At 39.7% G+C, this 24,118-nt stretch overlaps 2 protein-coding genes across 2 annotated transcripts in view; one reads left to right on the forward strand and one right to left on the reverse strand.

Moving 5' to 3' along the window:
- LOC136258712 (leucine-rich repeat serine/threonine-protein kinase 1-like) lies at nt 1-17,860 on the forward strand. Its single transcript, XM_066052053.1, has 23 exons — nt 1-156; nt 223-485; nt 4,151-4,191; nt 4,246-4,293; nt 4,562-4,736; nt 4,931-4,957; nt 5,019-5,088; nt 5,139-6,593; nt 6,639-6,832; nt 6,965-7,068; nt 7,247-7,372; nt 7,561-7,810; nt 7,940-8,105; nt 9,348-9,418; nt 9,474-9,599; nt 10,601-11,889; nt 12,230-12,340; nt 12,395-12,685; nt 13,275-13,595; nt 13,697-13,828; nt 15,513-15,815; nt 15,870-16,527; nt 17,259-17,860. The coding sequence occupies exons 2-23, from the start codon at nt 254-256 to the stop codon at nt 17,606-17,608; spliced, it is 6,540 nt and encodes a 2,179-aa protein (XP_065908125.1). The 5' UTR covers nt 1-156; nt 223-253; the 3' UTR covers nt 17,609-17,860.
- The window catches only part of LOC136258711 (leucine-rich repeat serine/threonine-protein kinase 1-like), a 20,797-nt gene continuing 14,380 nt past the window's right edge, over nt 17,702-24,118 (reverse strand). The window contains exons 15-23 of the mRNA XM_066052052.1: nt 22,129-23,588; nt 21,654-21,930; nt 21,216-21,346; nt 20,624-20,959; nt 20,324-20,458; nt 19,744-19,961; nt 19,098-19,323; nt 18,348-19,002; nt 17,702-18,285 (exon numbers count right to left, since the gene is read on the reverse strand). Coding sequence (XP_065908124.1) covers nt 17,885-18,285; nt 18,348-19,002; nt 19,098-19,323; nt 19,744-19,961; nt 20,324-20,458; nt 20,624-20,959; nt 21,216-21,346; nt 21,654-21,930; nt 22,129-23,588 — 3,839 coding nt within the window. The 3' untranslated portion in view covers nt 17,702-17,884. The remainder of the gene's footprint in view (nt 18,286-18,347; nt 19,003-19,097; nt 19,324-19,743; nt 19,962-20,323; nt 20,459-20,623; nt 20,960-21,215; nt 21,347-21,653; nt 21,931-22,128; nt 23,589-24,118) is intronic.

Genomic DNA, 24,118 nt, shown 5'->3' on the forward strand with positions numbered 1-24,118 from the left:
ACGAATACAGGATTATACGGATCAATTATCTCTCCGTACACTCGATTATGGTTGATCCCCGTCTGAAATTTTACAGTAGTGTGGTGAGAAAAGTGACAGTGTGTACATTGATAGTGATGGAGTCGACTGCCTTGTGCTAACAGCCACAGGTTTCAGGTAAGAAATATTAGAGGCGCTTTGTAATAGAACCACCCTCGGATTGTGCTTGTTGTCTTTCCAAAGGCGGGGCTAATTAACACGTGAGGCGTAAACAATGGGGACAGAATCACCAGCGACGTCTCCAGTCTCTTGGGAGAGCGATTTGATCGGTGCGGCCACTGCTGGCAATTATCTTCCTATCAAGAGATGGGTGGACAACACGCTGCGTATTCCTTGCGAAGAAGTCAAACGTTGCTCACCAATGAACGCCAGCCTAGCTGGTAAGATGTTGAGAATTGCCGCACTCAATGGGAAAGTAGCCATCGTTGACCTACTACGCTCATATGGTGAGTTTGTGTACGTGTGTTAATTGGTGTACGTGTAGTGTGAATTGCCGCTGAAGTACTTGATAGGGCTATAACAAACCATTCAAATAGTTCGTTGTTCATTCTAAATCAAGTCAAGTATTCGATGCTGTGGTAGCAGATTTGATATTCTAACTGACATGATACTGTACAATGTTAAATAATAGACTTTAAAACTTAATGAAATATTTTGTTGTTTTCTCACAAAACTGGAGTGTGGTATTAACAGATCAGCACAAATGTTGTAGCTTTATTTCTTACAAAAACATAATTTTAACTGTTTGTGAATCATTTAGAATGTTCTTTCTTTTTAAAACTATTCATTTCATTTTAGAATATTTGTTTTAGCGCACTGCTTTAACACTCCAAAACTGATTTTGATTTTTGCTTCTGACCTCTCTTATATGTGCACCTGTATTGACTATGTAATAGTTATACAGGCACAATGTGGAGTCTATGACATTTATAAACCTGAATGCCTGAGTCTGTAGTGCACAAGTGAAGCAAGGGTGCTATAAGGGCTTGAGGGATTATGTAATAGTTTTAACATGGGCTTGAGGGCTTTGCCTGATATGTAACGAGGGCAGTTGGGCATACATATCAGGCAAAGCCCGAATGCCCGTGTTACAGCTAATATGTAACACTTATTACGCTGATAGCCTGTACAGGGCAATCAATCACCCAAGCCAATACAAGTGCAGCCACTGGATGTATTATATATGTATACCTAAAAATTTTTGATTATGGGTCAGCAGCTAGTATGTTCTGGTTTCGTTTGGTTATTATAAACGGACATATCCTAGAGATATCATGGAGAATTTCAGTTATGCGAGTTTAATGTTTTATTCAGTGCTATTGAATTGTTTATGGAAAAACTACGCAGTTCACTAAAGGCCTAGACAGGTAAGCTTCTTTGTAGAGTAGTTACTCCGTGCAGGGTAGTAGCTTCATGATGTGTGCGTGTCTGTATTCGAAAACGTGTGGAAACGATCGGTGAATAAGCTATAGCGCTAGTACTCACCTTAGCACAATGTTTTTCAACTCGTAGAATGGCAAGGATAACAAAACGCTCTCCGCCTGAGTGGTTTTCATGGTGAAATCCAAGTTGTGTATCCTAATCACGTGAGTATTAATCGATCTCACGATCGATTTCAGCGTCAGCGTCTATATAATCACTGCCCAGTTGTAGCCCGGTCTACACTTCGTATGTAGCCCGGAAAGGTGGGCTACATACGAAATGTAGCCCGGGTGGCTCCTTTGATCTGAGGTGTGAAAGTGTTGCATAAATTTCATAAACTTCATGTTGTGCCCATATAACTGCTTTAGACTCCTTTTTATATTACACTCAGATTACTTACCTCGTCCATGGCTGTTTCTGCTGTAGGCTTGGCAAAAGCAGCTGGTTTTCTTGCGATAATCCTAGCACCATGGCAACTATGCGTGCTCACATGACAAAATTAGTGCCCTCATTACATGACTGCACATGAAAAATGCATACTGATTGGATAAACCTAGAGTTTGAGCATATGTTATATTGTGCCGAGTATATGTCACAGCTGCTTGTGACATGAGAACTTTTTCTCAGTAGTACCAGCACTTATATCCACTCATGCATTGTAATGCTATACACATGCGCACCAGAGAGAAATCTATTGAGATGAAAACAAGGGATCTACAGGATCCAGTTTAGATCCAATGATTTTACTAAATTAGAATAGCTGCTTAGACACTTCACATTATAATGTTGTGAGCTGAATCCCTTAACGCCCCTCCTCCCTTAGCATAGTTTGGAGATGCCCCTCAATTCCTGTATATACTACACTATGAAATCTTGCCCTAACGTTATATCTATTATGGGCTGAATAGGTTTACCATTGTGTGATGAGTTTCATGTGTGTACCTGTTGTGTCTTGTACTGTACCGCTGAAACGCAATGTCATCTCGCGACAATTAAAAAACTTGCTAATTAAAGGGCATGGCACCCATTTCACTCTCAAGCATTCATCCGGTTTTCTTTGGGTTACAAGCAAAATGGGTGCCGTGCTGTTTAATTGGTGAGTTTTAATCACTTGCACGCTCGCAAGACAACATTGCGTTTGAGCAGTACCATATTTGTGTTGATGAATGTAGATATAAAGTTTTGTATGGTTTCCCTTGTCTGCTTTTAAAAGTTCATGCATGAGATTGTGTCGGTTTAGTAAAGGATATAGTTAGTGCTCCATGTAGTTTCAGTTTTAGTGTGTTGTGTAAATTAATAATGGGTAATCCCTCTCTGTAACTTAGTGACCTCCAGGGTATATTTTATTATAACAAACAAAATGATTGATCAATTGTATTATGTACAATAGTGAATACTACTTTGTTCAAGGTCAATGTACTATTGTGTTGATAGTTAAGTGTACTGTATACGTGTACACACACACACACACACACACACACACACACACACACACACACACACACACACACACACACACACACACACACACACACACACACACACACACACACAATCACGATGTACATATTGAAGGTAACTGAGTTACTAGGTCAAATATGTTACTGTGAAGCTATCAACCTTGCACACAATAATGTCAGATGTTTTGTTTACCTTGTAGCCAACATCTATGTCTAGTAGTTATATAGCGTGGATATGCATATGCATAATGTTTACAATAAGACCACCTTTATAATAAAACTACCATAAAGCAAAACATACAAGTGTTTCTCATGTACCTAATATGTTATCACTGTTATGTATTTATGGGTGGATTATTTATCTATTGATGTTACCTACTACAGTACCGCTCAAACGTAAGGTCGCAAGTGATTAAAAAACTCACAAATTAAAGGGCGTGGCACCCATTTCCTTTGCGAGTATTTATCCTGTTTCATATGAGATGAATACTTGAGAAGGAAATGGGTGCTATGCCCTTTAATTAGCGAGATTTTTAATCACTCACTGTGAGCAAGTGTGACGTTACATTTGAGCAGTACCGTACCTAAGTAGATATGTACAATATGTCTAAATACATAAGTTTTACTCCAGTACTCCAGTAATCCCTGTAGTATTATGTAGCTGTATTAGAGTGGGAGAGGTGTATGTAACTTTGTGTATGTACATAGTTGTGGGTGCATGTACTTAGACTCTATTTAGGCTGTTTTGGGTGGGTAATAAATCTCATATACTCCACCTTGTTTTCTAATATACTCCACGCCTTTAAGCACAATATGACATATGCTCAAAATCGGATTTGTCCAATCGCTATGCGTTGTTCACGTGCAGTGATTTAACGAGCGCGATTATTTAGTCACATGAGGACGCATAGTTGCCATGGCGCTAGTATTATCGTAAGAAAACCAGCCGCTTTTGCCGAGCCTACAGCAGAAACAGCCATGGATGAGGTAAGTGATCTGAGTGTAATGTGAAATAGAGTCTAAAGCAGTTATACGGGCACAATGTGGAGTCTATGAAATTTATAAACCCTCAGGCCCTTAGTAGCGCCCTCGCTTCGCTCGTGCGCTACAGCCCGGGCCTTCGGGTTTATAAATTTCATAGACTCCACATTGTGCCCGTATAACTATTATATATGCAGTACATGCATACTTACAGTAGTTGTCATGTGTGTGTGTGTTCTTGCTTGTAGCCTATGTGAATGAGAGGGGAAATGAATTCAACCAGGAATGGGTGAGTGATAGCATGTAGTATGTATGTACACACAATAATGTACCTGCTACACAGACTGCTCTACACTGTGCTGTGATGGGGTTCAGACACAACTCAGTTAAGGTATGGATAATAATTGGGAGAATAAAGTGACACCTGGGCCACCTATGAAACCAAATTTTTGGCTTCGATAATGTAGTGACACTTTCATGAGATCATGAAGTACACCTCACCTAGTAGCTGGGCATAGAACATATTTGATATGTACGTATGGCCACTATTTATAAAGATTTCATTTAGAATGTGACCAGTTATTATGCATCCACTATAATGGAATACCATGACCATGTGCTCACATGACTGTACTACATGTACATGTTTGTCATTTTAGCGTGGCCCAGACCGTTTTGTTGCTGGTCTTAACTGTGTTGAGGACGATCAGCTCCTCATCATTTACATGTTACATGAGTCTGGAGCACAGGTCACCACTGAGGCTAATGGTGATATACCATTAACACTGGCACTAGATCCTGAAGTGAAGTTTTATGCTGGTGCTGTTTTGTTAGGTACTGTATGCTATCTGTGTGTGTTGTGTGTTTGTGTTGTGTATGCACATGTGGTTGTATACATAAGTGCACAGGTACGTATGTATGTGTGCATTGTTATGTACAGTACGTATGTGCGTACATAACAATGCTGATGTACACACTTGAGTATGTGTGTGATTGTTTTCAATTTCAACTTCACATTTTGTTTACAGAAAAACTGCAGCAGATACAATGCAAAAGTAAGCCGTACACACATGTACATGAGTACACCCAGCTTTTGTTACTGTGTTAATTCTATAGCCAGTCCTACTCGGATTAATGAAATACCAGAATCAATGTACCTGAACTGTGTCCAGAACTTAGTACAATGGTAACAATATTCCCTGTATAATACAGCTAGTATACATACTGTTCCCATAGGGCTACAGTTCGGCAGTACACGGATCTGGTGATGCATATACTGAAGCAGTACAAAGGGATCACAAAGTTGATCAACAAATTCTTACTGCTGAACTCAAATGAAGCAACAGTATTTCACATTGTGGCAGAGATCGGCAACCATGACTTTATGTGTGATTTGATCAACGTGTGCTGGACAGCTTCTGGGTCCATAACTCCTGAACATATCGCCAACTGGCAGTGTAAACATGTGCTCCCCAGTAATCCCGAGAATGGGATTGATACAATTGAAATGTACCAAACGCCTCTGTCATTAGCTATCGGGAAAGATCATCTTGCTATAATCGATGCCATCAAAATATCAGATACACAGTTGTGTAGTGTGACTTATTTGAGCCTCAGTAATGTTTGTATTAAGACAATACCTTTAGAAGTGTTTACATTTCCATGTATAAAAGTGCTTGATCTTAGCACAAACATGCTGCGAGAGTTGCCATTGAATAACAGCAATATTGCAGATGTCAAAATTGTTGAAATTAATTTGTCCCACAATAGATTTGCTGCTCTGCCTGATGCACTCTTTGCTTTACCGATGCTTGAGTCTCTTAAAGCCACTTCCAATGCTTTAGCAAATGTGCCCAGTAACTGGTGGAAAGCTAGTAAATTACAGCGATTAGATTTGAGTGGTAATAGAATTATGACAATAGGTAGAGAACCAACATTCAGCGATGAGCTCTACTTTGAAGATGATAATCCTGCAACTGCTACCACCTACCAGCTAGCATCAAGCCATGTTGAGTTCAGATTACAGCAGAGAGCTACGCTCCACAGTGTTTGTATTAACAGAGATAATAGTGTGTTGACTGTATTACGACTGAATGACAATATGATAGAGCTGTTCCCAAGAGGATTAGCCTGCCTCACTCCTAAACTGGAGTCTCTACACCTCGTGAATAACAGCATCAAAAATATCTGTCCAATTGAAGAGTTGCCTCCCAAGTTACGCATTCTTGATATATCACATAACTATCTCACTTCACAAACTGGTGTGGTGTTCCAGCCAGGGAAAAATGCACTGCCATGTTTTAGAGCACCTAAGCAGTGTCCTGTGTATTGCCACCATATGGTACATAACAAGTTATTTAATTTGGGCAGCCTCAACTTCAATCACAACGACCTCGAATGTTTATCTCTTTTTGACAGAGAACAAAACTTACTCTTTCCTAAACTATTTTGTTTGAATATCAGCTACAATAAGTTTACCGAGCTACCGTTACAACTGTACCGTTTTCCTGAGCTGAGACTACTCAACATTAGTAACAATCCTACTGTGAGGCAGATCCCTCTAGATATCGGTAACATCAGTACTCTCATCGACCTTGAGTACAATAATATTGGTGACCCACTGGTGGAAACACTGGACACTATTCCCAGTATAATTGAGAAGTTGACTTACTTGAGGACATTGCAACAAAGGTATGTATTCATGTGTGTATTTATATTATGTTTCAATTATTGCAGTTCAGAGAAAAATTCCATCATTAGACTGATGATGGTTGGTCCTTCAGGACACGGTAAAACAACTCTGCTGTCACATTTGAAGTCGAAGAATAAAGCCATTCCTCAGCCTGTTACATTTCTTGACCGCCAGCTGTCATATTCTGTCAATGCTTCAGCTGTTTTATCAAAATCCTGTAACTCTTTGTCAAAATCAGGTATGTGTGGGTGTAGTATTCCTAAAGCAGTCTAGTACTACTAACATCATTGTAAACATGACATTTAATTTCACTTCTTTATGTATATGATGTAATATGGTGCATACATACATACATACATATTGTCTCCAGATCTTCAGTCAACTGTTGGTATTGATATTGACACCTTCTTCTATGAAGACTGTAGTGCCATGTCTCAGCAAGTTGTCTTCTCTGCTTGGGATTTTGCTGGACAGGTAAGTATATATGAGTGTGTTGGTAACGTTGTGCTACACAATACTCCTACTAGTCAAACACAAGTGTTTACACACAAACATTACTTGTTTACAGGCCAACCTACGTACAAACACAACACTGTATGTACAAACACAACACTGTATGTACATACATGCATACCTGTACCTATCTCCCTAGGAGGAGTACTTCATCACTCATCACTGCTTCATCAGTCCTGGTGCTGTATATGTTGTGTGTTGTAAGACACAAGAGTTGTTTGATTGTGGAGCCAGTATCCTCCTACCATGGCTAGCCATGATCAAGGTGTGTGTATACAGTATTGTACAGTAGATAGAATTTTTAAAATACGTATTCATGGCCGTATGTAGCATAATAGCATTTCCTGCAAGTGTGTAGTAATCATTATTCTCTGCACAAGTTCTACGTATGTATATACGTATGTGCACATGCGTGGCACAACGTCACTTAGTAACCACTCATATTCTTTACAGGCGAAGGCTCCTGGTTCCCCTATACTAATAGTGGGGACCTTCATTGATAAGTTATCCCGGAAGTCACTGAAGCAATGTGACATGTTACGTAGTCACATCATGGAACACTTTGCTAGTCCTACATCATCTCTACAAGTGGAGATTGAAGATGTTGTTTTTGTGGAGTGTAGTAGTAGAAGGAAACGACCTTGTATTGCTCTACTACGAAGGAAGTTGTATGAATCAGCATTCAATGTCATTATTCCTCCAGGTGTGTGTACGTGTATGGTTCAAGTTCATACAAGTGCTCTAGTCAGCCACACACACACGCACACGCACACACACACACACAGAGGCAAGTGTAAGGCATGTACATATATCTTTATTCAATATCCATTAGGTCCCAACAGGAGGAACCATTTGCATGTACTGTCTCAACAGAAGCTACTCAACCAACTGGTCCCTACAGTGTACACAGAACTACACAAGAAGTTAGCAGCTACTGCAGCACACATCAGGAGGCATTTATCAACACAACAACCAGTCTTCACTTGGGATGAGCTGAAGTAAGTTGAAGGAAGGTCCCCATGTACACCTGTAGGGCTTAACAGTGTCTGTATGTTGGTAATTGTACGTAGCCACACATATACTGAATAACAAAGCCACAGGACTTATTTTTGAATGTTCCACACAGAAATTGGGGGGTTACTATTCAGTGGACTGGACTACTGGACTGGAACACTGGACTGGACTACTGGACTGACATATTTTTGGTTTTTACACATTCTGAGGTTGGTTTTATTGAGTCTTGCTAGTAAGAACCCTTTGGGTACCTGCAGCCCACTTCTAAATACTGAAGACAAACAGTGGAATATGCGAAAACTGTCTCTTAATATTTTCGCTACTGTTCATTATGCCACTATACAACACTTATTCCTTACCCGGTGTGTAGTAATGCTGCAGGCAGTGCAGGGAACTGAATATGACAGCAATAGTTAACCAGCGATCGACTAGCCAGTAGACAACCTTTTGAGATATCCTTGAGGAGCAAGCTAGTCTCGCCAGCATGGCCAGACCTCTCTAGTCAGTGCAGGGGCTTACCAATTAGAGACTTTTCAGCATGGGCGCTTATATTCTTTATTTGATAAGCCCCTACACTGAAACAGCGAGACTAGTGAGAGCAAGACTAATGAGACTAGCTTGCTCCTCAAGCTTGCTCCTCAAGCTTGCTCTAAGGATATATCTTGAAGGATATTGTCTACTGGCTAGTTGATTGCTGGTTAACTATTGTTGTCACATTCACTGCCGGAATTCCCTGCACTGCCTGCAGCATTACTACACACCAGGTAAGGAATAAGTGTTGTATAGTGGCATAATGAACAGTAGCAAAAAATATTAAGAGACAGTTTTCGCATATTCCACTGTTTGTCTTCAGTATTTAGAAGTGGGCTGCAGGTACCCAAAGGGTTCTTACTAGCAAGACTCAATAAAACCAACCTCAGAATGTGTAAAAACCAAAAATATGTCAGTCCAGTCCAGTGTTCTAGTCCAGTAGTCCAGTCCACTGAATAGTAATCCCCCAGAAATTGTGATAGCAACATATTGAACATGCCAGTGTGTACAGCAATTGTTTATACCAAGAGTCTTGTTTATACGTAGTAAGTTGCAAGAAAATTAAACAGTTTGGAATTAAATCAAACCTTATGTTCTGGTTTAAATTTGTTTACTTTTGAGAGTACAAATACCAAACAAACAATACTGCAGAGCCTTGTGTGTTCGTACGTACATTTCATCCCGTGTTCCCATAGGGACACTGTTTCTGATGTCATCGAAGATGAGATGGACCTACACTCTGCTGTGGAGTACTTGAAGAGAAATGGTGAGTGTATCAACAACCTGTATAATATGATGTAATGTCACTACTACTACTACAGGTAGTCTGATACATTTTGACACTGATGGTCTACAACACTTATACTTCATTGACCCTCAATGGTTGATCGATAAACTAGCACTAGTAGTGACCACCCCTAATAGGAGTATCCTCTCTGAACTATCTGGTGAGGTCAACTAGTACTGTCTAGCTACTGTGATTGTATTATCACTGCTTCATGGGTTTGTGTTGGACAAGCTCCAATAAAATTAGTAAACTACTCTAATGTAGCATACAGGGTGTTTGATAAGGCAAAATGGTGCTCCATTGGCCCAGTGATAACATAAAATAACCCACACAACCCATGGCTTCTGCTCCACTTTTCTCATCACTAGTTCAGTAACTTCAGTTTTGTGGTTACTACACTTCACACTTGAAGTGATTGGTCCAATCGATTCCTGGGTTGGGCCAGTTTGGCTCAGAGTCGGAATACTTTACCAAAAACCCTGGTAGCATAATTATTATAAAGAGCACTAATCAAATGATAGCTTGAATGACAATCGTTTTATTCCATTGGTACAGTGTAAGACTCTACTGTACACCATAAGTACTGAACTAGTTATGCACTATTATAGTGTGTACTGTCTGTAGGTACTTGAGTTTGACATGTTTATGCTGGTATCAGTGTATAAAGACTTGCTGGTCTAAGTGGGTCTCTAAGTGGGTCTACAAGTGGCTGTGAGTTTAAGCTGTCACTATGGTAACCTGCTTTTTATTATTAAATGGTCAACCTTAATTACATTTTTTTGGCTCCTTTGTAATTAGTAGCACCAATGTGTTAAATGCATTCCCAGCAACTATCATCTTCTAAACAAGGACTTGTTATTGTACTGTGGTTAGGAGAGGTGTTTATGCTCTAGCAGCAAGACCACACAATGTATTACTGTTTCTCCTCTGTAGCACCTACAGCAAATTTGTGTGTGTTCAATGAAGTTCCACTTGTGTAGCAAACAAGACTTTTACAACTGTTTGAGCAAGACAATTATATGCTTCTATATCCATTCTTCACAAAGTCCTCTCCCTTCAATGTTAGGACATCTAATATGAGATTTGTTGTCTCTGTAATATTCTAATTGAACATTCACTATACTATAGAGACTACATGTTTGTGTTTATCTTCATACACAGGTCATCAACACCCAGAGATCATCAATACACGCAGTTTGATGAGGTATCTCTTTGAGTATGGATTCCTGCCTGTGTTCCAAGATGCCTTCTGTGAGCTGCTATCACGTTTTGAGCTAGCCATACCGATAGGGGATGGATCACGTCTGTTCTTCCCATCTCTTCTGTTAACACACTCAGAGTTCCGCTATTTCAAAATGCACTATTCCTTCCCAAGAAATTGTGACATTGAGAATCTTGAATCTGAGCTAACAGATAATGTCTTTGGTAGTCAAGTGACAGCCGAGCATAGTCTATCTGCACCAATCAATGTCATATTAAGGCCAACGGGGTTGTGTTATCGAAGGTTCTTTGTACTAACTGTTGTTCCAATCCCTCTATGGCCGAGGCTGATATCAAGGTGTCTAACCACTTTAAAATTCCTTGAGATAATCAAGAAGAATTGTGTGAGTTCGCTACCGTTTCAGTTATTTCAGGAGTTCGGTAAGACCAGAGTAGGAAATACAATTCTGGAGTGGATCTATTGGATGAATGGGATAGAGTTAAGGCTTAGTGATACAACACTGCTGCAGATTTCCAGTGTGGATTTCACTAGATGTGACTCTGATGTTGAAAGTATTTCAATGCAGACGCACATGAAACACATCTTCATAAACAATGGCAACCAGTGGCTACAACTACCTACTGCATTTAGTGGCGGTCTCGAAGTGGTGGTCCCAGAATATCTTCTTCTCTCAGTGGGAAGTTGTCCGGGCCAGTCAATGGTGTCTAACACTGTCAGTGCCCAGATCTTTACTCATTGTATTGAGGTGATTGATGAGATATTTGTGGAGTGGTTTACCAGTTCTAGTTCAGGCAGTGATATACATGCTGTTAGTAGGTATCTTGTTAGCTTCACACCTTGTCCAATTTGTGCTGGTGACAAAGATTACAGGACCCCCGGGAAATCCCCACCCCCTAGTCCACCACCCTTTGAGATGTCCATGTCACAACAATCTCATTCAGCTAGCGTGGAATCAAATTTTGTAAGATCTAGAAGTAGAAGCCAGAGTAGTGTATCCAGTTGGTTTACTCGTAGCAGGAAGCCAAGTTCAATATTTGACCTCAGACAACCTGAAGTGATAGCTCAAGTTAACAAACTTGGGTACCGTTATGTGGACTCTTCAGACACCATCGGTCCTAACCCAGTTGGGTTCACTATCATGCACTGTCTGTGGATAGCTCAGTATCAGGACTATGTGTACTGCCCCAAACATGGCAAACTGGAGTTGATGTATTTAGCTCCTGACTTGGTAAGTAAAAACACATTTTTTTGTGATTGAGTGTGACTGCTCTATTAGAGTATTTGCCTGTTCAAGTACAGTAACCTCATTCTGTGTGACCAAAACATGTGGCCTTAATCATGAAGTGGCCTTACTAATGAGATCTGTTAGCACACTTCAACTATGTTTCGGACCTAATGGAGGTTGCCACTAATGAGGTGGTCTTATTATAGAGGTGACTTTTAAGTAAGTTAATATCTTCAATGGCTTTTTTCATAAAAATGAGCTCCTAACTTTTAACACCATCTAAATATGTAATTGTGACTGTATGCTATCTACATGCAACCCTATATTACATGTATTGTTAAAGGTGTATGCTGATGCCAAGGACTTCATTATTCCTAATGATCAGCTGTCACGGGATGTTGAAGTGATTGGACAAGGAGGATTTGGCAAAATCCTAAAGAAACAGCTAAAAATAGTAAGTAGAATTTGTTTATAATAGTATTACATGAGTACCTGACTCTTACTGCAGAGAAAATACAACCAAACATTTGACGAAGTAGTAGCCATCAAGATACTATCAGAACAGACTGAGTGTACACCAGAGAACATACTACACCAATACAATGATAGTAGGAGAGAGTTGAACATGATATATGGACTGGATCATGAGAGGATTGTCAGGTTCTATGGAATCACACTACAACCTGTAGGGTTTGTGATGGAATGGGCTGGATTAGGTAGTCTTGATGATGTCATCAAGAAGTACCACTCTCATGGACTACATGTCTGCCCTGACTGTGTCTTTGCTGTCACTAAACAAGTAAGAGCCTCACATACTGTACAACTAAATGACTACCAGTAATGAGGCCATTATTATGAACTTACTAACTTTGATGAGTACATTAATTTTGTAATTATTGTCTAGAGCTACTTTGAAATAGACGTGCATAAATTAGAGCTGTGTACCATCTCAAGTTGTGGCAGCATGATATAAGCATTCATCAGTATGAAATTGTTTTGGATTAGAGCATTGATGCATTGAAACATAGATATGTCAACCTGACTGTTCTATTAGACTATTTGTCAACAGGTGTATGTTCTATTAGAGTAGTTGTAATGAGTTCTGAATGAGTGGTTACTTTTGTGTACTTGTATACAGCATCATTCCCACCAACATATAGTTCAAATAATTGACCCTTCACTGTGTCTATATTAGCCTTTCATGTGTTCATTACAATTAGTGTTTGATTTGATTCCAAGAAATATACTATCATAGTTTTCTTAGCACTAAAATAAGTGTGGAACAATACACAGGAGTTGTAGACTCACATGAGTAGTGACTTTTGGAGACCCTCTACACAATCAGTTATGTACTTATACTAATTGACACTTTATATATTTATCCACAGGTTGTTACTGGACTGGGATATTTACATGGACTCGACATTGTTCACTTTGATCTCAAGCCACAGAACATTCTCATATTCAAGTTCCCTCGTGAGACTCACTGCTGCTACCCTCAGACTGATGATGAGGCCACACCCACCAGTCACAGATGTGTACACTGTTACAATGAGGCCGGTGATATTGATGGGGTTGTTATTAAACTGGCTGATCTGGGTATTAGTGTTCGTAAGGGCCCCAGGGGATTTGTGAGGAGTTGTGCCACACCTGGTCATACTGCCCCTGAGGCATTACTTCATCGTGGACTGAAACACCTCAATGAGAAGGTAGTGTGTGTAGCCTTGTAATAGCACATAGTGTTGGGCTGGAAGTACTATGGAGGGGTACTTTTGTCTTCTTTGATCTAATAATATACTCTGTGTTTCAGGTAGATATATTCTCACTTGGTATGTGTATGTATGAGACCATGTCACTGGCTCTGGTACCTCCTAAGGAATATGACATGTTTGAATTTGATGAAGAGATCAAGAATGGGATCAGACCTGGATTTTTAGAAAAGGTACTTGTAGATGCTGTACTCATAGAGTGTGAGTGTGTGTGCTAGGAATATTTCAATAAATCGCCAATATCACCTAAGCAAGTGCTTGCAATACCATCATTGCATGTATTTGCCTTCGAAATATTATCACATAGGCAATATTTATCACCTTTCACAATAATCATTGCATTTATCATCTATTTTGTTTCCCTTCTAGGCCTCATATTTGATACAGTTCGTGCATATTATTACTAACTATGTCAATTGGTTAACATGTTAGCGAAGAAGTTGTGTTTGTAAACTAATTCTCAGTGAAAACAAGCAGTCATATGGATTTTTCAAACCACGTGGTTGTGTTTCAATTTTCACATGCAATATTGCAATAATTGCATTAAATGACTCATGCTTTAATTGCATGTCACAAATTCAATATCGCCCAACCCTAGTGTGTGCGTGCGTGCGTGCGTGCGCACACGCTACTGTAGATACGTACATACAGACTCACAGCTTTTGGGAGTGGTATTGTAATGGTTGGTTTGATGATCTACTTTACAAGCATGTACAATGTGACTCAATTTTGGAAAATCATCTGTATTGGCACGCGTGAAATAATTAGAACTTTATGGTTATTAATAAGGGGTAGTGCTAAAAGCCGGAACGGAACCAATTGGGGCGCGCGCCAAGTAGAGGAATCATTTGAGACAGATTTTGCATCGTTTCCAACTGCCACATAGTGACTAGAATTGTGCTAGAGTTCATTTCCTTCCACTTATATGCAAGCTAGAAATCGCACTCTCGAAGTTTCTATTTAATGCCCGCCACGTAGCATGTGCTCTTACCAATCCATCAAATTCTGTTTAATCCTGATGTAGAATTGCTTCCTTAACATTCTAAAAGGTAAACTACTGTCGTATTTTCATGTTATAGACGTGTCCAACTCTTCAGAAACAGCGAGGATGGTTTTCTGAAGTCTGCCAGCATGGGCAATAATTTACGACAGTTAACCACAGTGTATGTTAGTGGCTGTGAATCATATGCTTACAGTGCTTACAAAATAATAGTTTAGCAGGTTAAATGATAGTTTTTCAGCGTAGGTAATTGCAAAACGCTTTCGTGCAGTGGGCATTAAATAGAAACTTCGAGCGAGCGATTTCTAGCATGCCTACAAGTAGAAGAAAACTAACTTCAGCACAATTCTAGTCACTATGTATGGTAAGAAACGGTGTGCAATCTGCAAAAAAACGATTTATTCACTTGGCGCGCGCCCCGTTCCGTTCCGGCTTTTAGCACTACCCGCTAATAAGAGCAGGGAACAGTTTTAAAAATATTTCAAGAATTTTCTTGTAATTTATAGTATTGTGAATAGCTTAAAACCATCAACAAGTAGATTTGCACTATAAAGTTTGGGATTTGATTGGATAAATGTAGCCATGTATACAGAGAGCTCTGTTAAATTACTCTAGCAAAATACTCTAATTCAACAGTCACATTTCGTGTAGTTACAGTGGAACCTTTTAATCAGGACACTTGAAAAGTGGGCACCTGTGTATTCTGGGCATTTAGTAATGGTCCCGAAGTATCCTTAGCATGCAAACTGATCTGCAAAATCAAAACACCTTGATAACCAGGACTGGTCAGTCAAAAGGTGTCTACATATTTCACTATACAACTTAGTTATACATTCAAACACTCTTCATACTTGTAGGACCCAAGGTATCCAGTGTTCCTCTATGACTGTATGACAAGTTGTTGGGACCAGAATCCTCAAGTAAGACCATCCACTGACCAGTTACTGGACATCATGACACCAATGAAACTACAACTGGTTGACTTCTTTGCCTTCAACAACTACAAGATCAGTGACATACAGTGTAGCTGTGTTGTGTTTAGTGAGGAGAGTAATGAAGAGTCCTTATGGCTTGCCATGAATGAGCAGTGTGGAATGACCACTTTGTTAGTAGTGAAATTTCAAGTACAAGAAAGCAAAATTATTTCCAAAGTCATTTCAGTAAGTAAAAAAAATCTTTTCTTTAGTTTTTACAATTAATTCTTTCTCCTATAGCCAATTTCTTTTATTGGGAAAGTTGTCACACTTTGTCAAGTACAACAATTTGTGTATGTTATATTAGAGGGTGTAAAGGTAGCCACCATACACTCACAAACATTTGAACAACTCGACATGGTGGATAATCCCTTCAACACAACTATCAATGAAAACTTGTGCACAGTTTGTTACATTGAGAAACTACATGTACTGTTGATGGCATTTACTGGTGGTACCATTGGTGTTCTACGCTTGCCTCATAATGGGTTTAACCTGACTGAACTAACTTCACAATTCCAGTACGAGGTGATATCATCTATTGGGAAGAAAGGTGCCCACATACATCATTTAGATGTTGACTGTCATTTCATTTGTATGGAGCAAGTTATTGTTAACGGTGACACAGACGAGTTATGGATTGGTTGTGACAATGACACGATCATCACCTTGCCATTACAAGTGCTATTGACAGAGGCTACCCCTGAGGTGCGGTCACTGATCCGTAATGTCTCCAGCAACAGTGATTGTCCTTGTAAAGTGGTCCAGTTAAAGTCAGTGGAGGTGTTTAAGAGACAGTTAGTATATGCCTTACTTGATGTGGGTGTGGTGGTGTGTTATGATGTCAGTGTGGCTGTACAGGACTGGCAGTGTCTGAAACAGATATCAATACCATCAGGTACGTACTGTGGTGTGTTTGTCATTGTCTCTTTTTTCAATTGCAATTGGATGGTATGTGAAAACACTGCTGTTTATAATAGTACAGATCATTGACACTTTAATTTCCCCTTTATACATTCCACACTAGACACAAAGTAATTCTTATAGTTAGGGATCTGCTGGTTATGCTATTACAGTATACTACTCTAATAGAACAGTCACATATCACAAGTTAAGTGATTGCTCTATTAAAGTATTTACTGTGGTGATGTTTTCCAATATACTGCAACATAATTGGCATTGATACTACAGATTAGTGGTCACCTAAATTGAAACGGCACCTCTCTAAAAAGGCCGGCTTCACAGACTACAAGGTTGTAGTTTCTTTTCTCCAGGGTGGTAATGCATGGAGTACTTACAATCAATAATGATCCCATAGGTATAAGGTACAATATGAAGGCTACATGTAACTACACAATATATAATTTAACCCATCATTTATGTAGCACATAAACAAGGAAAAAATTTGCTTTAACTAAATCATTAATGGTGACAAGCATAGTGAAAGAGAATTGATTTTTTGTCCCGTGTACGTGGAATCAATGGCATAAATGAAACAATTGTACCGGGTACATTTCACAACAGCATGAAATGAATTGGCCAGTAATGTCTATTATAACAAGACTACACTGAACACTGTTGTGTAATAATAAGTGTAATTGTTTCATTGAATTATTTTACTCCCCACAGCTAGTGTTATGTTAGTTCATGGTACTAAACTCTACCTGGGGACCAGATCTGGACAAATATTTTACCTCAAAACAGACACTTTGATCACTGACAAGGTCAACACCCACAAACCACTGCTGTGCGGCAAACATCAAGACAATCAACCAGTGTTTGACCTGGTCACAGTAACTGGCCAACTATCACCGCACAACTTCCTCCAAGGACTGGGGACTAGATCACACCAGCAACTAAACAAACCTTGTGAAGTTATGTTGAGTATTGGAGGTGGGTATACAGAGTTACTGCCATCATCTGAATCAACAATGAACCTCATCAACAATGATCTCTGTATAATAGCAACCCTCCTTTAGTGAAATCTGATATTTGAATATATTTAGTATGACAAAGTTTGTGTATTTAATATATACTGTGTATATATATTATGAAGGTATGTATAACAGGTGTACTATGAAAGATATTGTGATTTTTATTGACTTCTAAAAGGTTGCAAGGCATGATATACAGGCTTTCTGTTGTAACACAACACAATACACAAACACAATTACACACAAATAATAAATAATACAGGACTTGATAAATTAACAATAAAATATATATATATATAAGGGGCTCTGATGAAATTTACTTTAGTATGATACCATCCATAGTAACAAGAAATTGTCATCAAAGTCTCTGCCTGTTGCTAAGGGTTCTACCTTTCCTGCAATGCCATGATAACCCAGTCCAAGACTGACTAACATTTTAGTAGTTCTACCAGTCATTGCCGATCGAATGTTGTGAGCTTCATCGAGTGTTTCTGAAGGCATTAGATGCATGTACTTGTCAATGACATTAGAACGACCAATGATACTGGGTAGCCATTGTCTTGGCATAGTTCTACAACTAATTGGCAGGATGGAGTATACATTGTCAATGTGCCCGTGGAGGACTTGACCAGTCATCTGTGATGTGAGGTTGTCTAGTCTCAAGATCCTGCCATTGCTCAGTGAAGCATGGATACTAGAGTCCAGGGTGAGAATGGATGTCACTACAGTAGGAAAAAATTTTTAATAACTACATAGCACAAGGACACAAAACACACGAACTTACCAGCTTCATTGGTGTACGTTGATAAAGGAAATCTCTTGTTGACTTGTTTACTGTAAACATCTACACAACACAGAGTATTGGATGGTTGTAGTAGCACCCATACAACAGATTCATTAGAAGAGAATGCCATACTAGTAACATTAACTACACCACTACGAATTGTTTCTGTACATGAGATACAAGGCTTTGCTGCCATTGTAATGTGTCCATAGGTCAAGCTGAACACAACAATTGAGCCAATATTTGTACCACACCAGATCTCTACTGTACAAGAGTTACCAGTTGATACAACAATGCCACAGTTGAATAATGCTTTAACCAAAGATTTTCCAACTTCTTTCACAGGTAATTCAGTGCTGTACATGGAATTGTCGAATTCTTGAGCATCACTGACATTATGTTCACTAATACCTTGGTCCATCAACAACACATAACCGTCATGACGAACGATCACAGTGTGGTACATGTCAGGTACACTAATGTCTAAGATGCTCTTGATAGCTTGAGTTTCAGGATTGATAGATAGTGATCTCTCATAGAGCAAATCTCTAGTGCTAGTAGCATATATGTAGAGTTTGCCTTGTTCACTTCCTATCCACATTGTATCCTTGATTGGACACATGGCTGTGATCCGAGAGTTACACACTGATATTGACTGTGGAGCAAGAAAAGTGTGACATGACATGACATGCAACAAAGAAATGTACACAATAACAGACATGTAAGCTAAAAAACATTAGTAACACATACGTCAGTGTAGGGTTCAGCTTTTTTCCTGAAGCTGACAATCTTGACATCAGAAGAGGGGACGTTCTCACTACAGTAATACAGGCTGAGCCACACCTCCTCCTGCAGGTCACCCTTCACCACATCAGAATACTCCGAGGTGATCATGTCCAGAGACGACCTGCGATGTGCTAACATTTTCTTGTCTAACATGGCAGCATCACGACGTCTGATGTGAGGACTACTTGACCTATAGAAGAATAACAATGTATGTGCTGTCTGCTGTGGTGCTCTACCATTACACTTTAACTCAATGAAACACAGTAGCAAACTATATAGCTACAGCTTTAACACTGACAGCTCTATTAGAACATGTAAACACTGTGAAATCTCTTAGCAATACACAACCAGTTCAGCAACAGTCAGTCATTTCATAGCGCATGATAGACAAATCTACTAGGCTAAAATTAAAGCTATAAACCTTGTTAATAATGACTAGTTGCCTTACCAATGAACTAATATAGTACAGTGAAACCTCTCTTAACAAACTTTGAATTAGGTCAACAGGAAACATCTGCAAGGTCTCGCCCCCTACAGATATACTATTGTATAAGGTCGATCTCAGCAAAAATTGAGCCTAACTCTTATTGAGAGGTGTTTACTGACATACTTGTATGACATAGACAGACGAGGGGCTTCAATTAGAAAGGTACCAATACAGGCACAGGTAATCTCAGCATTAGAGTTCAGTGCAATGGCATCAACCAGTCTGGGGAAACCAGGGGCAGTGATGTACTCTGATACTTGTGATGAACTGGGACGATGACGATACTCCTGCTGCCAACACCATCTCATCATGTCAAGGTACAACATGGGACTATTGAGCTCCTGGAAGAATAATAATACGATGGTCATTGGTGTGTAGACACACATACACACCCATACAGACAAATACAAGTGTGCATACACAACGTATACCAAATAATGCTTATATTAACAAATGTCCAGTATTGCAAATATGCTTTTGCACATACACTACTTCAACCAAAAATAAGTTAGCACTCTTACTATACTCCTACAAGAACATTCCAGTAAATGCTCCACACATCCCATCTACTAAACTATGGATACAATATTCAGTAATATGGTTCAATAAACTACATTTGGTGAAGGCAGGATGGTAAGGCTTAGACAAAAACTGTCAATTTAACTCTAGGAAGATTAATTTTTTACACTATATATTCACTTACTCTACTGTGCAAAGGAGGCCTCTCTCCTTGTATGGTCAACTTCTCAATCTGAGAAGCCATGATGTTCTGCTTCTCATAAGGGAAATACAGGGAGATCATCTCATACAGGAACATGGCATATGAGAACATGTCAACCTGATGAAGAGGAGAAATACTGTATATGTACAGCCTTGACAACAAAGTGAGGAGGTTTTATTATATCATTACCACCAAGAGTAAATAATATTCTCTATTGTTTACTCTTGTTACCACACATCACATACACACATAATAAGAACACTATAATACTATATTACATACCTTATTTGTACAGGCCTCAGTTCCCATGTATTTCAATATTTCAGGTGCCATAAATCCAGGGCTACCCTTGAAGCCCATAGAGCGGCCAGCAATAGCCTGTCTACTGATACCCAAGTCAGCAATCTTGACGTAAACCTCTCCAGTCTCTGGCACGCCAACAAATCCTGGTTTCCTGATGGAGTGCTTGGGTGTGCTGGCCATCTGCTCAGAGGTAGTACCAGCAGTACTTTGTATACTGTAGTAAGCTGATGGGTACTTGAAAACTAGTACGTTAGGGGACTTGAGGTCATAGTAGATTACATTAGCATCATGGAGGTAGACTAGTCCACAAATCACCTATGGTGTGAGATGGGTGAGTAATAAGAGTGGATGTGTACACACACACACACACACACACACACACACACACACACACACACACACACACACACACACACACACACACACACACACACACACACCCTCATGATGGGCAAATCACGTGCCCTCATGATTTGCCTGATATGTACACCCACACTCTCGGGCCTGACGGCCCTCGAGCTTTTGGGCACATAATACAACTATTACATACACTCTAATAGACTGCACATACCTGTCTGGCAGTCTCCTGCAGGACTAGGGGACTGATACGAGCATCAACCTTCCTGTACTTCTGTAGTAGTGAGTGTAAACTACCACCTGGTGCCCACTCCAGTACAAAACACAATGGGGACAGTTGAACACCTACAACAGCACATTACAATTGAGAAACAGTACACTGAGAATAGTTAATCAGTAGAAGAAATAACAGTTTGGCTTCATCTGATATCATGGTCAAACAAACTAATCTTTTAGCTTGTATTGCTTCATAGTTTCAATGTGGAAGCTTGAAAAAAAATTATCTGCCAACCAGATCCCCCCTCCCACACACACATACACACAAATATGAGATGTTACAGGTATAATGGAAATCTACATAGGCCAAGGACTACAGACCTTAGAAGACAATGAGACACTGGTCACTGATGAGAAGACGGGCTATATAACACACCTATGAACTCAATGATGTGAGGATGTTTCAATGGTTGTAGTATAGACACTTCACTTCTCATCTCCAGGTAAGCCTTACAAGCATTATCCATAATCAAATCTTTCCCCTCGTCTTTGTCAATCTTAATAGCCACCTCTCGGCCTTCACTATCCGTGGCATGAGCACTGGGGTACACTGCTCCATGATAGATCTCTCCAAACGTACCATGGTCTACATACTCCCTCTTATCTACACAATCTGCTGCCAATATATAAACCTTGTCCAAGTCTGCAAAGACCTAAAACAAAAGATTTACACACACATAAAGCAATGTGTAGTGTATGGTACATATGTGCATAGCGTCTAATCACTGAACTGGAACTACTGAACCAAATTTTTTATTCTATAATGTTTAAGCTTGTCATCCATCAGTGAAGGAATTACATTACTTGTATACCAACTATATGTATGTGCACAGTGTAGTACATTAACTGACCAGGTCTGGAGCCAGACTACTGATGGCTAGTGGCTCGTTGTGTAGAGGACACACCACACACTGGTCAGGCTGTCGTGACGCTAACACACACACTTCAAACATGAAGCCAAATTTGGACACCATCATTAATCCTGATCCACTAGTATCAGGCAATGGGTCTTCCTCCCCGTCTCCTATACCTGATGGAGAGGGTAACAACAATGGCTCTGAATGGGACTGCATATAGTCTGTATCACATTCATCATTGCTGTTCTTCAGGGAGAACAGTTCACGTTTGGCTCCCTTCCTGCTGCTGAATCTGTTAAACTTCTTGCGTCTGCTGCTGGTCTGTTCTTCAGGGGTATTGGTTGGGGCTATTATTAATGGTGTGGTTGACTCCATTGTTGGCAGTGACTCAGTGAAAAAGCTGTCATCCACCAATGTAGCATATTCCTTCATGGTGATTGCTCCACTGACACAGAAGGGACAAGGAATGATACGGTTGACATAAGGTATGGCATTATTACTTTGCTTTGCATCCCTAGCTCCGATACCAGGGTACCAATCTTCTAACAGTGAGTCCAGCGTGTTCACAATGTGAGCAAGAAGCTTGGCACTCATCCATGAAGGCTCTCTTATAACATCTTCAGCAGTGGCCGCCAAATTGAGACCCTTTTGCACCACCTGAGGACACACAGAATCAGGTACTAATATTTCAATTCCTCTATGAGGCTGTAGGTCCACAGGTAACCACTGGCAATTTAGTTCAAATGTGAGGCCATCACTGTCACTACTTGGCTCAATAGGTGTAGTATCAGTGTGTTCAAATATTGATGGACTGGGCAGACAATCTGTATAAGAATACTCTGGTTTTATTTCTGCTACTCTTACAACACTGAGTTCCTTGTACCAGAACTCAATACCAGTATTCCAGTAGGACCAGGAAAGATTACAAACTGGAGCAGATGAGTCTCTGGCATGTTCTTTCATTAGTTCATTGATTTTAGCCTGGGGTAATTCAAATGATTTCAGGATAATAGTGTAAAATGTGCTGTCAGTGAGAAATCTTGAGATGAGACGAGGCCAGAACCCATTGGGGACAAAGCTCATGAAGTAGAACCTTCGTAGTAGCAGCCCAGTTCTTATCAGCTCATTGGTAAATGAAACATCAGTACTGATCACTGGTACACTTCCAGTGGATTTGGTACTATCCCATCCAGCAAACAAGCTAGTGCGGTCACTAAACTGCTTCAGGACTTGTTGTATAGGAGGACGAGGGAACACATTGGGGAAGTGGTGTATAGTGTATTTGGGCTTGCTGGCTAGCATGGAAGGGACCAGTAGTCGAGATCTGTCCAGTGTCAACGCCACTTCAAACTTGCTGAGCAGCTCAATATACTCGTTGCGATAACTAGCTGGGAACACCTTCCCTTTAAACACATGGCTGAGGACACTGGTCATGAGAATACCAGAGTCCGGACCTGTAGATGACAAGGGATACAATATGATATACAGAGACAAAGCAATAGATAAATTATTATCTACCTAACATAAAAAGCAGATGTGCACATGTAGCATGTGAACTTAATACATATAACATACACTACAATACACACACAATAAAGACAAGTATATGAGTGTGTGCATCAATAGGAAAAATCTGACTTAATAACGGATTTATTGTAGGACAACTGATAAATCATACAACATGATACACAAGCACATAAATACCTCTTAAGATATACATAAAACTATTGGTTACAGTTCATGTTATAGTTTTTTAAGAGTAACGGTGACGCTTAAAGCACTTCACCAGTGACAAACACTGCTCAAATCATTAAATGCAAGAGTTTTGGAGTAGGGCTGGGACGAAGCTTGAAATTTATATTCGAACATTCGCTAATAAAATATTCGAATATTCGAAGCTTCGGTGTTGGTAGGTTTTCTTGTATTTATGTTTAAGTTTTATCTTTCTAATCCTATTTTGTAAGTTTGTAAGCATTTGGATAAT

This window comes from Dysidea avara, chromosome 6 (assembly GCF_963678975.1).
Source record: "Dysidea avara chromosome 6, odDysAvar1.4, whole genome shotgun sequence".
Classification (NCBI taxonomy): Eukaryota; Metazoa; Porifera; class Demospongiae; order Dictyoceratida; family Dysideidae; genus Dysidea; species Dysidea avara.